This window comes from Centruroides vittatus, unplaced genomic scaffold (assembly GCF_030686945.1).
Source record: "Centruroides vittatus isolate TY-2023 unplaced genomic scaffold, ASM3068694v2 scaffold_1015, whole genome shotgun sequence".
NCBI lineage: Eukaryota > Metazoa > Arthropoda > Arachnida > Scorpiones > Buthidae > Centruroides > Centruroides vittatus.
This window is the reverse complement of record NW_027122666.1, coordinates 2,779,619-2,797,638: the sequence shown is the minus strand read 5'-3', so window position 1 is coordinate 2,797,638 and position 18,020 is coordinate 2,779,619. Positions and strand designations below refer to the sequence as shown.

At 24.3% G+C, this 18,020-nt stretch overlaps 1 protein-coding gene across 2 annotated transcripts in view; it reads left to right on the top strand.

Moving 5' to 3' along the window:
- The first annotated feature begins 6,865 nt into the window (after positions 1 to 6,865).
- Syn2 (Syntrophin-like 2) overlaps positions 6,866 to 18,020 on the top strand; it is a 39,654-nt gene continuing 28,499 nt past the window's right edge. For both annotated transcript variants that reach the window (XM_067283894.1, XM_067283893.1), the window contains exon 1: positions 6,866 to 7,159. In XM_067283894.1, the coding sequence (XP_067139995.1) occupies positions 7,136 to 7,159 (24 nt within the window). In that variant the 5' untranslated portion in view covers positions 6,866 to 7,135. The remainder of the gene's footprint in view (positions 7,160 to 18,020) is intronic.

The window sequence follows — 18,020 nt, the reverse complement described above, 5'->3', positions numbered from 1 at the left end:
AAATATTAGGCCTATCTACACTTACATACTTTCAGTTACGCGTTATAACTTCATGGGGCCCAGGCGTATATGAATTAGGGGGCCCCACGTACAATACAGTGTTGACTTCAAGCATTTTTCTACTTGGGGGAATAGTTTATCATAAAAGATTGGTTTAGGCCCCCTGTTGGTAAGGCCCCCAGGCAATTGCCCACGGGATAAGGCGCCGCTGTATATTTTATACAAATAAATTTATAACGCGTGTTGACAGTTGCTAGACCTTAAAAAAAGAAAAGAAAATGAATTAAACATTACTGTAAAGTAGCCTTTAAAATGTAAAATTAATTGATTACAAATATGCCTTTATTCATATATTTTTATGGCTGGCAGAGAGGGATAAGGCCGCAGATGTGTAACTACAGTAGAGCGTCGATAAGTGGAACCAATTGGAGACTGGGGTCCTTCCAGTTAATGATTTGTTCCAGTTTCCGACTTTGTACGAAAAAATACATTAACCTGTCCGATGTTCAAATTTTCCTCCGTTGCGTATCGCTTTCTGTTGAATTTTTCTCCGTTGCGTGTCGCTTCGTGTTGAATTTTCGTCGATTTTAAGCCTAACGAAAATTTTTATAATAATCATCGAGGCTATCGTATCGTTAAAAATTATTTCTGCATTTTGTACAAACAAAAGAAATATATTAAAGAATATAAAAAACATGAAAATTATACTTTAGAAGTAAATTTAGTATCAAAAACATTCGATTCAGCACGACAGTCCGACTGAAAATCGTTCCACTTTCCGGCCATTCCACTTACCGACGTTCCACTTATCGACTCTCTACTGTAATCTGCGCCTCATGTCACTTTTCTCAATGACTTTTGTTTTTATATATAAACTAGCTGCGTGTGCCTGCGTTGCTCGGGCTTACGTTAAGATGGGGTGGGGCCCTCACAGTATTTTTTTTTTTTTTTTTTAGGGTGACGAAGAATATTCGTGACAAATTTGGTGAGGATACTTTGAACGGTATAGAAGCCTTCATTTATACATATTTTGATTTTTATATATATAGATGATTGAAAATAAAACCGTAGAATTAGATTGAGAGATATGATAAGACTTCCTATCATTTATTAAATCCTGTATTTTCCCCTACTTTCCTGAAGTTTTTATTGCATTTTTTTAAAACTAAAAAAGAAAAAGAAAGAAAAATGCTTATAAAAATCTATCAATTATTGTACTTGGATAAAGGTAAGAGTTTTAGACAAAGGAAATTGGATTAAATTATATTTTTATTCGTAAAAGTAGTCAGATTTTTTATGGCGTATTCGTGAAATAAAAATTGTAATTTAATAAAGAATTGGATTTAAAAAGTATATATACTTTTGCTGTAAAAAATATATTAAACTGAAACTTTAGATTGATTAAAAAAACTGAATATAGGCTATCTATATACGGCTATATATATATATATATATCCATCTATAGGCTCGTGTATATAATCTGAAAGAAGTGAAATGGGGCCCTAGTCAGGCCTCACGGAAGTCTGCTGCGAGTCACAGCTCCTTAGAAGGCCTTCTAATCGAGGGTGCGAGGGCTTGGAAGTTGAAACCTTATAATTAAGTCCCTAAGGAATGTCGGAAGTTTCTATTCTACGCCTCACTCAATAATACCTAGTAGTACGCGAGCTGTGGGATAGATAATTTTAATCAATTATTATGATAGTTTAAGTATTTATATCTCTTTGACCGCTGTTGGAAATGCTGCAGCTGAAGCTCGTGCCAGGCCTGTTAATCAGAGCCAGATTTAGTTTTTACCCTACGCTTGTTAGTTTTTACCCTACGCTACAATATTCAAGAGGCCTTCCTACTTCACCAAATAATAATGAGCAACATTTATAAACTCTCTTCGAGAACAGAATGAGGCCTAACGTGTTGTCCTAAGCTATAGCTTGTTTGGATTGTAAATAAATCCAGCTTCGCTAGCAACCCTACATGTTTATCTGTAGGGTTATCAGATCCAAATCTCCTCCTTTTGGATACCATACAAAGGACGTGCCCTCCATTTTGACTTTAAAAAAAGTCCCCTTTCTAATCAAACACGCCCGTAAATGTCCTCATTTTCAAAGCAATTTGTCTTCCATTCATAATTTTTTATCTGATAAGTCTTCAGATGTGTGACCTCACCGCTCTCGAAAAGCCATAAAACGCATGAATAAAATCAATGAAACAAATAAAAATACGTCATCCATGTCAGATACGCTTCCTTTATCTGTACAAATTCATGTGCCTGGCATGTGATAATATATAACTTAAATGAGCCTCGTAATTTCCATTTAATTGTAATTGCAAACATGAATTACAACTCTGCTAAAGCTTGTATTATTTTTATTTGTTTCATATGCTAAACATATGTAACAACAAACCGACATTAGGTCCTGCACTAGAACGGGCAGGCCTTAAATCTGCATTTACCCCTTTACTAATGTGGATGAAGAGTAAACTCTTAAACATTGTGCAGTACAGTACATGCATGTGTATAAGCGAGTCTATTACATTCACGTACAGTAACTTATTCATTTATTTACAAAGGTAAGAAGGCCGCAGGGCCTTCCTGGTTACGCTGTTGGTAACAATTTATAAAAGGTTTATTTAACAGTATATTATTTTGAAAACATTATTCTAGCACACATTAAACACTAAATCATAAAAATGGGACGATTATTCTCAGTCATAATCGGCTTACAAGTAATTTTTTTTCCTCTAAGAAATCTCTACTTTCCTCTCTTCTCCCTTAGAGAAATATCTTAATTAATCCGAAAGATCAATATGGAAAATTTCGGATTATGAGGCCACTTCAGTAGAAGTGGCTTCATAATTCTACACAGATATATATTAGTTAAAATTTACATCTGACCTCATTAATCAAAAATATCGTCGTACATCATGAATTTTTAATTATTTGAAAGGATTTAATTGATTTGAATATAATAATTTAAATATTTATAGATAAATTCAATAATAATCTTTAGATTAAGTAATATTTTTATAGTTTTATTATTAAATAAAATACATATAGTATTGCATAGTAAAACAGTATGTGCACAGTAAACTACGTAGTAAATACATAGTAAACTACATAGTATTAATAAATACACAGTAAAATATACACAATTTTTAATTTTTAAAATATCCATTTTAACATTAGTTTGACTTCTTTATCTTCTTTTTTATAGCAAAAAAGAAAAAAAAGGAAAAAAAATGCTTAATATTTGAAGAGGGGGAAGCATTTTTAGCATCCCTTTCTTCAAATTTAGGAAATCCATCATTTATCATATTTATTCACTTCTAAAAAGGCTCCATGTCAGAGGTTATATGAGGATATATAAATAAACTTTCGTGAAAAAAAGAAGAAAAATATGATATATTACAGCCAAGTAGAACTAAAAACCTTAAGATCTGATACAACATGTCGATAAATGGCGAAAATTCGATTAGAGTTAATCCAGCTTAAAATCATAATAATTTTAGAATTATATAATAAATATCTTAGTTTTAAGAACCTATTTATATATAAAAACGCGTATAATATCACTAAAAATTAGTGAAAAATAAATATATAAACTGCAGCTTAGGGCCACGCGTTATGACTCTATAGCTTAGGGCCTCATATTTTTAAATGTATCATTATTTGATGGAAGGGAAGAGCCTTTTATGTGTTATAGTTTAGGGCCACTACAAGCTAATTATATATACTTTAAAATTAGGGCCTGTCAGACAGGTTTGAGGCCCCAAATATTAAAAACTACAAAATAGTGTTAAAATTCAAGAAAAATAAAGAGAATCGTACCTTTAATACACAAGAAAATTCAATAGAACGAATAATTTCAAATATTTTTTGAGGTTTCTGGAACTTGCCAAAAGGCCCTCCTGTGATAGGACCTGCTTTAAAGCTGACATTTACAGAGTTTTCAATATAATTTGGTCAAATTATATAAAAAAATCAATAAAACTAATTTAAAATCTTTCTTCTGATTATAATAATGATAATTGAAAGAAGATAAAGAATGATAAAAGATATTCTCCATTATAAATATTTAAAATTAAATGCATCGTGGCCATTTAATCAGCTAATTTCTAATAACAGTTAAGCTTAACAACAATAAAAATTTATACGTTGAAACCTATGTAAGCCGGACCGACGTTTCTTCCGTTTAAACCGGTTTCCGTCTTACCAGGTTCCGTTTCAGACAGGTTTTCACAGTATTAAGTAATTATATTTTTGAAAGATGGACAATTTAAATGTTAAGTGAGCAAAATTAAATTCATATTAAATAATAATTTTGGAAATGAATTTTTATTAAAATACAAGAAATTAATTAAATTTAAAAATTTGTTAATTATTTTTAAAGCCTCTAAAGCAATTTTTCTTATTACTAAACCGTTTTACGGACAGACCGACAGTAAAATATAATCTTTAACTTACTGTTGATTCAATAAAAACATCATAAAATTAATAATAGAAATTCTGAGGTTAAATTCTATTGATTTTTGTAATTTTCCTGCAAGAGTTTGTTACATTTATTTTTAATTCCTCCTTTATTATGTAAGAGAAGTGGGAATAAATATGTAATAAACTTGAATATCCTATCCTTACTCCACTTATTCTGCAGCAGAATAAGTGTTTTTGGGAAAGTGCTGCTAGATATTAACATGCCTACATAAAAAAATATATACTACATAACATTAACTTTATAATAAAATATCCCTATAAATTGTTCTTAATTTATTTTAAGAATAAAATTGCAAACTATTAATATTAAACAATTGGATTTTTACTATCATTTAGGAAGTAAACACATGTTTAGTGTCCACCAGGGAAATTTTGGCGTTAATTTAATGTTTTAGGTGCCCCTGTTAAATTTTCTAAAAAGCAAGTTAATGTAATTAATGCATTCTTCTATATGAAAGAACAAAGAGAAAGCGATTTATCATAGTCTCATAAATGCCCAATGTGTTCGGTTTGGATCGATGAGTGTCAAGCCGAGAAAAACTTACAACCGTGTCCTGTATAATAACCTTTATTACTAAGAATTATATTATTGTTCGATCAAATTTCTTGTAAATTATATAAATATATAAATTGAGTTTTTACTGTAGATTCATTATGTAGACTATAAACTAAGTGCATATGTAAAAAAAATAAATAAAATTTTTTATTTCAACTTCATGCATTTTGATATAAATCATTCACAAGGAAAGAACTATGAGATCTCAAACGTGATGTAATATATGAATTATTTAGTGTCTGATTTCTCACAGGATAATATTACAATATTCTCTACTTTACTATTCTTCTTTATATTAGAATAATTCTGAATTTCTTAAGGCTACATCATTACTCAAGACCAGTGCCTAATTCACTGTAAACATAAAAGCTTATTATTTTCATTTAAGTTGATTTAAGTTCATTTAAGTTTCAATCATACTTACAGAGTAATTTTTATGTGTAAATGTTAACATATCTTATATACTTCATATTTTATAGAGTAAACTTAAATATTCTATAAAAGTTTTAACAATAACTGCTATAGGAAATAAATCTTTTATATACTAACTTTCAGTTATATACAATAATAAACTATATATATATATATATATATATTATAATTTAGAATCTGTTTTATTTATTCTTGATTTAAAATTCTATACATCTTATTTTCTAATATTTTTGTAGGGATAATTACTATATTATTGTATAATTTCTAATTCTAAAAATTATTATTTATTATTGTTAACAGTATCAATAATTTTAGCTTTAAAAACATTAAAGTTTTTCTATTATTAATTGAGAAAAATGTTGAGTTTATATACAGATTAATGAGAATACATAATATATTTTCAGGTACAGTACACAATATGTAAATAAAGATAATACATACAATTATGCATAGATGTGTAACATAAACTTATGTTTATAATTATAACATGAACAAGCTGTGGACACAGCTGTGTAATGAGATAGTTGTGTTATAATTATGATTTGCAATTAATGATTTGCATAATTATAGCTTTTAACTATACGTGCTTGATTGCCTATTATCTATTTTCATATAGGTTTATGATAAATTTTGCCTTGTTTAAATGGAAATTGTACCCGAATCGTTTCAGAAAAATGTCACCTTCAATTCTGTATCTAATTAATTGTCCTATTATTTGTTATAAAGAATTAATGCAAAACTTATGCCAAGTATATGTTTTATAATATTTTGTTATACTATAGCTAATTATGTTGTAGCATATATGTAAATTATAAATATAATACACGGAATGCTGAAGGTACAGTACAGTACTTCTAATTGATGCACAGTATAATTACGTTAGAAATGATGATAAAAAATGGAATAATGTTGATATTTGTACAGAAATTACGAAAATAATTGTAAATTGTAAGTAATTCTGACATGTTTTTTTTTATGCTTTTATAAAATAATTAATTGATTGTACTGTACGTGTAAAGAATTATGAGACCAAGAGAATGTTGAATTATTATATACTGTATCTACTGCAGTTAAAATATTGATAACACCAAGAATAATTTTTAGATGGCTTTTCGTTAGCTTGTGATATTTAGTTAATTATATGGCTTATGATTCGCATTTGATATTAGATCTTTGACCAATAATACGTTAACCAAACTGGTAAACTGTAATTGGTATCTTTATTCGACTAAATATATTAAATAATATCGATTAATTCGTAAATATTATTACTACTTATAAAATTTAATAAAATTTAATATATTTTAACGCGCATATTGTTTATTTAAGAGGGATAAAACAAACGAAAACGTATTTTTATTAACGATGTCTATGAGAGGTCGCTACTCCCCTCTGGTGAGGAAGAAACGAGTTACAATGTGGATGATGTGGGAGATGTTCCAGACACATCCCGGTATCAAGCGTTGTTATGTGATACTCCCCATTGATTTATCTATGAATATAAGAAAAAATGATACCCCTCTTGCGTTACATTGAAACGTAATATAGTTAAGTAAAGGCAGAATGAGTGTAAGTTGGTTTGCATTGAATTCAATATAGTAAATTGCCAAAAAATAAAATAATAATAAGAAATAAACAAAGCAGAAAATGAAAGTTGCATGAAATCAAACATCATGGCTCAGGTTAGTACTTTGAATTTTATTTATTAAATCATTTATAAATATTTTGATATTCTTTAATTAATCTTTTACTTATTTAGTAGCTTCATCACTTATATAATAAACATATTCAGCAAACAAGTTCTTTTAATTGAAATCTTGCTGCTGATTATGTATTAAATATTGCACAGTTTTATTTTGCAGACTTCTTCCTTTAATACAGTAAATTATACTTTAAAATATAAACAAGAAACAAGTTTAAAGTAGTAATGGATTAATATACAAGGCTGACTGTAACATTTGCAATCCAACATTTCAGAATCAGTGAAAATAGGGTCTAAAACTGGTTATTTTTAAAAATTTATTTATTTATTGATCTATAAATTAGTGATATTACATTACGTGTTAATCAAATTGCTCTATTTGAAGATTCTTCAATCAAATATTAAAAACAGGAAAAACCAGGAGTCACCCAGAAATCCTGGATATAATAGCATTTTGTGTATACCCATTAAAAGCTCTCGTTTACGAAATTTTAGATAAATGCATTATTGATAATTACGATTTGCCTTTTAGAATTTTGTTAATATTTCTAATCGATTAACTTGTAGATATGCTTACTAATCCTACTTATCCTATGTTTGGTTTGTAAACAAATGTATTTGGCATTTATCGCTGTTTAAATATGATGACAAATTCTGTACAAAATAATAATAATAATAATAATATAGTTTTGTTTATAAAAGCTACTTATATAGAAAATGTTTTGCAGCTGAAAAGTTAATGATAATCACTTGTTATGAAAGCTCCTCAGTTATATAAAACGATTGAAACACTTTAGTTGTAAAAAAATTGCTTTAAATTAAAACAGACTTTTCTAGACTGGAGCAAAACAGTTTGCTTCAAGATTTTTGATTTGGATGTTAAAGGAGGAGAGTAAATGTAATTTTTTAAGTGGGAATTAAATTTAGAAATACATTTAAAAATAATATAATTAAACATGATTTACAATATCACGTATTATTAGAGAAAGACATGTTACTACTGTATATGGAATCAATCTACTGTACTGTACGATGATATCCTGGTGGTCCTAGATTCCTAATTGAGAAAATAAATATGGTTTCATTTAGCCATTTATCAATTTCCTATTTTTTATTTAAGTTATTTTTTTTTAATGAATATAAAATATATTATTGAAATTATATATTTAGTAATTTTGATAAATTTATTATTTTTTTTAATGAAAGTTATTTCATGTGTTAATTTTACTAACCAAACTACTGATTATTTATATTTGAACTATAAAAAATTATAAACTGGCAAATTGAAAATTTTACAGTTTATTAATGAGGGAAAATATTAAGCTATAAATTTCTTATTTTTAGTTTGTTACATTTAGTGTTTAGTATTAAAATATCTATAATTTATATATTTTGATAGAAGTCAGGTTTCATTTTAATTTTAATATGTTTATATGTAATATATTTATCCACTGTTATTTTATAACAAGTATTTATTTTATTTAATGCAGCAGTTACAATTAACCAAAGCTACAAAATCAATCACCATGTATAATTAGCAAAAGTAATTTGATTAGTAAAATGGCTTCAAAATTTTTATACTTTTTTCCATAAAGTATGGTTTCTATCTAAAATAAAGAAAATTTAATCAAGTAGAATTAATTAAACTATCAATTAAATGTAGTAACAGAGTTTTGTAAGTTCCAGAAAAAAATATGCAAAATTGTAAAAAAGTTTATAATTACATAAAAACTTACATAGAGTTTATGGTAGATCTGTAAATAAATTATCAGAATAAAGATTAGACAAAGCTTAATTTGTTTTAGGCATTAAAAATAGAATAAAGATGTAATATTAATTCTTAGATGAAGATTTAAAGTTAGTTTTTAAAATACTCTCCTAATTTAAAAATTCTGAAGAAAAACGAATTAAAAAATTGAAGGAATTAAGATTGAAAGATTAAATTTTTGTGCTGAACTAAATTTATATAATGAAAAATTATATAAAATTTTTTTGACAGTTATTTTAAAAAGTAAAATGTAACTTACTGGATTTTAACAGCAAATTATGGTACTTTCCAATTTTCGGAATAGAAGCAATAATGATTATTTTTATTTATTTGATTTTGTAATTTAATTTTGAAAGCTTAAAACTTTTCAACTTTAAAAACTATAAGGAATAAAAATAGATTACTTTAGTTGTTTCACTAGTTTCATTTTTAATACAGAATTAATTATATATTCTTGAGAACATTTGTTTTTTGCAAATTAGTACCTCTGAATAAAGAGGAAACTTCTTAGAATTTGTTAAATTATTTAAAAATCTAAAGTAATTTTTTAATTATTTTAAAGTTCTATTCATAATTATTTGGTCTTTTAATATTTTCAGATATATTCTATGATTTTTTTTCTGTCTGTCTTTAACTTTTGAGGATAATATTAGTTTTGAATTTTATGCCATTGTTTCAACAATAAATAATGGCAGAAGTCCAAATCAATATTCTCACTACAAAAAAATGTAAAAAAGAATCTCTGAATGCTTTCTATATGTAAGACACTTCTTTAGGCAAAATTGGATAATAATTCAAAAATACATCAAATATTAAAAAAAAAATGAAATTGTTTATTTTTGAAACAGCGGCAATAATTTACAATTATTTATTAACATATTTTATATATTCTATTAAAAGTAATTATTAAAATTGCCAAGTTTTATAATTAATTATTTAAAACAATTACAATTAAATAATTATAAAATATGTTATAATATTCAGCTTGTGTGTCTCCCTTCCATTGATTGTGTTCATAATACTAAAGTGTTTGGAGTTGATTACATAATAGAAAAGCATGAATTTATAAATTTTTTATATAATAGAAAATTTAATATTTTTAATGGAATATTTTATGTTAACAAGAATTTGTTAATAAATCAATATTACTAATTATATCTTTAAAAAATTGGAATTATTTTTAATAAATAAATGAGTAATAATTTATAGTAAGCAAGTGATTTTATATTTTATTCTTAAAAAATTAATTAGGTTTGCAAATTTTCATAATTATAAGATTTATATAATAGTTGGTAAGTGAATGAAAATATCAATCAAGAGTAATGTGTAATCATTTTAATTTATGGTTTGTTTATATATCTAAGTATATATCAATTGATCTATAGTATACATCTAGAAATATCAACAGATCATAAGCTAAATGTACACATTTCATGATTGATTTTTTCACTTGTGTAACAAGCTGTCATATAAATCTTATAATTATGGACAGTCCTCACTATTATTAAAGTTTATATCAATTGATTTTTCTCTTGATGTCGTTTGTTAAAGCTAGGTTAACTAAGATTGTTCTTTGTAATTAAATTAGATTAATATATAAATATAAATTTGAGTAAGAATATTTTGGAAAGCTATGAAACTAATATTAGGAATTTTAGAATTCATTCATTTCTGTAGAATATGGTATCAACTTGATATAATATTTTATTTATTTAGAATAAATTATATTAAAATTTTAAAAAATGAGATTGTACTAAAATAAAATGAAGTGAAATTGATAAAATATTTATTTTTGTAAATCAATATTTTATAAATTTCATTTTTTTGGAAAATATTACTATAATTTCTTATGGAAAATTATAATTGTTCTTTTAAGCATGAAACTTGATTACATGTAAAAATTTTTGTTTAGTATTTATAAATTTCTCTGTTTAATATTCAGAATAAAAATGATTTTTTTTAATATGAGAAATTTTTCATTTTACAGTTTTTTACAAAAAATACACCAAAAATCCATCTAATATTTGACTTTTGTTATTTTTATTATTAAATACTAATTATTCAAATTATAATGAATTGTTGTAATAAATTTAAATTTTTGATGATAGCTAACATTCTCCAGTTCACTAAAGTAATACAAAAACTTATGATACATTGTCGTATCATTAAATATATCTCAATAAAAAAAAATAATATGAATGTATATAATAGCAAAGCATCATCGTATCTCAATCTAAAAATAATAGTTTTTTAGTAAATTGATAAAATATGAATAATCTAAAAATAAATTTACTATTGTGTGTTTCACAAAGCTCTGATTAGGATGATTATAATTTAATCTTACATACTGTACAATACTTCTTATATAAGATACTATATATTATATATATACTTTTTGAGATTGTAGAAATATACAGTTTAGTTATAGAATATGATATAGAACTTACAAGAAAAGATTAAATTTAGAATAAAATTTCTAGATTAAATGTTATAGTTAAGATTTATGAAAGAAGAATATCAGTTTCTACAGACATTTCAACAAGTTAGAAACTTATTTCTGTGCATTTATACTAATCTACAGAGATATCTATATAATAATATTTTTTTCATATTTTGAAATAATAATAATAAAATTTATAATGATAACTTCCTGATTTATTTTTAAAAATTGTCTAAGCATGAATTTTTATAAATGTCGGGATTAATAAAACTGTTTGCCAGAATTCATTGTTCATTGTTAAGGTAAAACACAATTCAAGGTGGAATACATTTATTATTTTGTTTTTAAAACAAAAGTAATTGAAAGATTGTATTTTATAGCTTAGGGAAAGAAAAACTAAATTGTATATGTTATATATAAAAAATGAATATTTGTGGCACCATTGCTCATTATAAAATTATGAGATAACTACAGTATAATGGAGTACACAATGCATTAGAAAGATTAGGTTTATAAACTAACTAATCTGAATCAATAGTGTTTATTATTCTTTGCAGAAATGTTATAATCATAAATATAAATTAGTTTAATAATAATGAAGGAAATTTTATGTAGTTTTCATCATTTCAGTAGTTTTAGGAATTAAATTGAATATAATGTTGTTAGGGAAATACACATTTACTTTAAATTGCATAATAAATCATTTTTAAATAAAAATTCTTAGAAGAATTTAGATTTATGCTTTAAAATATTCATTTCAATTTTAGTGGATATACAAGAAAGTATTTTATTAATAATTACATCTGAAAATAAATTATTAAATATTATTTATGAATCACTACATCCTTCTCCAGGAAAGTGTATTTTTATTATGATTAGATTTTTATTTACTTAATGTTCTAAAAAAATTTTTTTTCAGTTGTTTTCTTAAAGATATTGAAAATAAATATTGATAAAGTGGTTCCAGTTATAGCAAATTATATCTTATAAATAATAACTGATTATACAACTATTTTATTTAATTTTAATGGTTAAAAGCAAATAAAAAGATTAAAGTAAAATTAATTATTTCAATAAAATTTTTGTTATTTCAATTAACTTTATTTATTATTAGAACTTATTAAGTTCTGTGCCATTGTATGTATTTATCATTTTGTTAAAAGAAAGTGTTGGCAATTGATAAAGTTCTGATTAAAGTTGAAGGTTTTTATTGTTAATAACTTCTAAGTTAAAATTAGGTTTTATTTTAAGCTTAATTTTAAAAGTAGAAATTAATGTGTAATTTAATAAAAGAAAATAATTAACTTATTTATTATATTATTCACTAATTTCTTGTCTGATAATTGAATTTACTGATGAATATGAGAGTCATTAAAGGATTCAAATTACATAATAAAAATAAAGATCAAACTAAGTTCAAGGATTATCAAACTAAATATGAGAAATATCAGTTGCATTATTTTAATTAATTGAAACTGCAATAGCAGGTGGTAAATATCTCTTCAGTAGCATTTTAAATAGTTTTTATTATTATTGTAAAAATTATTTTAATTGAAAAGTTTTTTAACATTTATATTTAAAAAATATAGAAAAATTTAAATAATTTTTTCACTTTAAACTATAAATGTTTGATAGAATTTGATTTATGTTTTATTTATTTTTTTTCAATTTGATGTTTGTCATAACATTTAAAAAAATTGTTTATATTTTAAATTCAAAGAATTTTTTGTTTATTCCCTGAAGACTTTATTTTTAAAAAAATTTGTAATGTAACATGATTAAAAAAGAAAGGAAAGTTTTACAGAAACAAAAAATATTTGTTCTTATTACTTGAAAATTTGTACATGAACTTTTTGTTTTTTTTTTTTTTGTTTAAACATAATCAAATAAAAAAATATATTGAATTATTATAAATTTTAGGTATAATTGATTATCTAAGATTTGATTGTTTTGCATAATATTTATATATGTATGCAAATGAGTGACAAATTTTACACCTTTTTTTTTTTTTGAAACTAAGTTTACTGTTTTTTCTATTGTATAACCTTTAAATTTGAAATGTTCTTGTATAAGATATCTATAGAGCTTGAATGGAAAATTTTAAACTTTTTCTCATAACAAATCTTAACAATTAAATGTCAGAATTATTCAAGGTAAAAATTACATAAACAATTTATAACATATTACTTTAAAACAGGAAGTATAATACAGAATTTTAAGCATTTTTAAAATTTTTTATTGCAATTTTTAATATAATTTTATGTAAAATGCAACAGTAATATGTAGAAATATGATTTCATGATTTAGAACTTCTATAAATTTCTAATTGAATAATTATGTCCATTTTACTATTAGAAATTTTGTTGCATAAAATACATTAAGAAATATTTTACAAGAAATGAAACATTTAATATTTCACTTCTATAATTTTGTTTTTAAAATTAGAATATCTTAGTAATGAAAACTTAATAAACCATTTTTTTAGTAATGGAAAAATTTTATTAGTTGTAAATAGAATTAAAATATATGTCTCTACACTCAAAGCTAGAACTACTTAAAATAAGTAAGACCAAAAAAACCTTTCACACTTTGTTTCTAGCAGTTTAATCACTAAGAACTGCTAGAAACAGTGTGTGAAAGGTTTTTTGTCTTACTTATAAAATATATAAGGCTTACAAATCATTTAGGAAGTATTTTTAAAATAATAAGCATTCTGAGAAAATTTGTCTGAATGTTTAATATTTTTTAAAACATAGTACTTCCTAAATGTTTTGTAACCTTTATATTTTGTTGTCATATTAATTTTCTAAAATATATAAGTAAAATGTTTCAATGTATATTGTGTTTCCTCAACTCTAATACACTTTTTTTTTATTTTTTGAACTTTTCTGGTCTAAAAAGTTGGTGTGCACATAAAAATCAGGCACAAAATTAACTTAATACAGCCTCATATGTGTTGTTTGTCTTCACTCTGCTTAGAAATTTGTGTGTATTATATTAGTTCTCCTAGTACTTTAGTTTTAATTTTACTTTGGTTTTGGAACAGTTTAGTAGTCTTTAGAACTACAGCAAGCAGAGTGAATCATGTCCAGCAGACAAATCTCGTATAAAACTGTGTTTAAGCAGAGAGTTATCTATTAGGCTGAAGAACATGTATATAGATATTTTAGTTGATACTGTTTATCTGGTAAATTTTGATAATGGAGCTATAAATGAATACATTCAAAAAATGGACATTGTGAAGCACTGTAAATATGAAAATAAAATGCTTTTCAAAAGATGTGCTAATTACTGTTTAAATGCATTTGTTATTTGCAGCTGCATTTTTAATATAAGGTGTTCATTATATTTGCAAGGTAAGTTTTTTTGGGTTTGACATCAAAAATTGGTTGTGCGTTAGACCTTATGACACATTGGAATTGAGAAAACATAGTATATATAAATGATATGTAATTGCAATTCACATAATTAATAAATTATTTATAATTAATTAATAATTATAATTATAATTATAATTATTAATTATAATTAATAAATTAAAGTTTACTTCAGTATCAGTAAGTTTAATTAATTATATATTTTTGAAAATTTATTATTTAAATAAGGTGTTAAGAATTCTTATTAACAGTAGAAATTAATAAAATAGAATATTTATTTAAGTAAATTAGTATGAATGTTGCTAGCAGATTAACAGTTAAATTATGATAAAGTTTTCATATTAAATATTATAATAATATTAATTAGTCAATATTTAATATTGGCTAATTAATAATTAAATAGACTAAAATAAAAATCAAACTTTTAAGTTATAAAACAAATTTTAGGTATTTTGTCTGTAATTGATTTATAATGTAGGAAAATATCTTTTAATATTTACATATTAATTAATTAGTATTCTTACAGTTTAAACATATGTGTAATTTAATATAATGTATAAAATAGTATATATTATTCTATATATTAAAATATATCATTGTATATTATAATATAAATCTTTAGTCTTCAGTATGGTTTTACATTTAAATGTAAATATTGATAAATTTTAAACAGTTTTTAACTTTTATTATAATATGTTGAAGTGCATAATATTCTATATTTTTTCAATATAAAACAGAAAAATCTAATAATTGTATGTAAAAAAATATTTGATTAGTTGTATAAAAATTTTTGATTAGTTTTTCTTTTTCTAATTTGCAGCTTTAGTTTGACAGTAAAAAATTAAAGTATAAATTCAATTTTAAATTAAATTTTATTAAGATATTATATTTCGTAATTGTTTAAGTAAAAAAAGCTTTGATTTTGCCTAAAAATTTTTATAAATTAGTCAAAATGTCATTTCTTGTTAGTCTAATTTGTCATCTTATTAAATTTACAAAAAGCAAAGTTTCATATTCAATTAAAAAGTAATATTAATAATAACAACAACAACAAAATAAATTATTATATAAAATTATTTTTTCCAACATTACAAAAATGACTTATTTATATGGATGTAAGTATGGTGTAAATAATGTTAAAAATAAAAATCTTTTGGATCATACTTATTAACATAGTTTTTTTTATTTGATGTTACTGTCAACTGAAGGTCAGTCAAACTGATCAAAAATGTTCTTAATTTTAATAAATACATTTCTAGGATTATGAAGGTGATTTTTATTCGTGCCAACACTTTTCCTAGTTATGTACCACCATACACACTCAGAACACCTTGTAAAAGTGCAGCTGTATTTATTACCAAATTCGAATGTTTGTATAGTTATTAAGAAATGCAGTCTATGAAGAGATTACATACCACCATTTTGGATATTAATATACAGTACATGAAATCATAAATAAAGGATCTACTTGCTTCCAAATTGTTGAAACATTTCCAAAGATTTAATTTCTCATCATCAGCAACCACAAAAAACATTTAATTAGAACAATTTATTTTTGAACATTTTCAGTTCTTTAAAATAGTATTAAGTTTGTTCTCTCTTCTCTTGCTTTCTTGACTGTAGGGTTTCCTTACCCTATAAATGTATACTTGTTCCATTGTTCTTTATATTTATATTTTCTTGGCTTTTGTACAGTAATCTATTGAGTTTTTGATATATCTTTGAGTCAGCATGATGAATTTGTTCTCTTTCCATGTGGCAAACTTAAATTATGAATTGACGAACAAGAATCATGCTGACAAATTACTGGAAGTATGGAATGCTATAATGATGACACAGTCCTAAAAACAGTTTAGTGGATATGGGATAAATAAGAAACTGGGCCTGTAAGAATGAAATCATATGTTTATTTTAAGATGATTATGTAAGAAGAATGAGTCTAAAGATGTGCAATGGGAGTGAGAAACCCTAAAATTAAGAAAGCAAGAGAAGAGGGAATGAATATACAGTAGAGCGTCGATAAGTGGAACGTCGGTAAGTGGAACGATTTTCAGTCGGACTGTGTCGTGCTGAATCGAATGTTTTTGATACTAAATTTACTAAGTATAATTTTCATGTTTTTTATATTCTTTAATATATTTATTTTGTTTGTACAAAATGCAGAAATAATTTTTAACGATACGATAGCCTCGATGATTATTATAAAAATTTTCGTTAGGCTTAAAATCGACGAAAATTCAACACGAAGCGACACGCAACGGAGAAAAATTCAACAGGAAGCGATACGCAACGGAGAAAAATTTGAACATCGGACAGGTTAATGTATTTTTTCGTACAAAGTCGGAAACTGGAACAAATCATTAACTGGAAGGACCCCAGTCCCCAATTGGTTCCACTTATCGACGCTCTACTGTAATATATATATATAATTTTTTAAATTTGAATATGTTTGAAAAAATAAGTTGCTACAATTAGAATATTTACTGTAAATTATCAGCAATGACAAGAATCTAGTTGGAAATGTTTTGACAATTATAAGCAAGTAATTCCTTGATTTAAGGTTTGATGTATGTTAAAGGTACAGTACATGACATAACTTTGTTTTTATATGTAGGATACTTATGGATATTTTACTATTTGATTAGTTTGGAGGCTTAATATGTAGAATCAAAAAATCATTTATTTGCTTTTGTTTTTAAATTAATGATTTTCCTCTACAAATATTTGATTTGTAAAAAAAAAAGTTAAATTTGATCTATATTCAAATTAATATGATTTTTATGTAGATACTTTACAATATTATTTATAAATTATTGCTGTGGTATTAAAATTTCTAATATAAGTTTCTAAAAGTTTTTAATAAAATAATTCTTAATATATTAACAAAGAGAAAAATAATTTAAAAATTAAAACAATATTTAACCTTTTTGTGTTTTTTAAATTGAATATTGCAATTGATTGCAAATTATTTATTAGAATATGTATATTTTTTGTTAAAATTTGGAAATTAGAAAAATGTCAGCAGTTTGTATTTGTTTAGTGAATATCTCAAACACTTATTAAAATCTGCTTTGAAATTGAAAGAACGTAGCTTTAGATGATCAAATGGTGCCTCAAATTAAATTTAGTAAGAATCAAACCAAACCAAGTGATGTACAGAATTTTAAAAAAAAATCCAAAATAGTCATTCAAAATTTCATTTTATTGGAAATTTCAAACCTTAAAATTATTTTAATTCTAAAAACATTTTCAAATA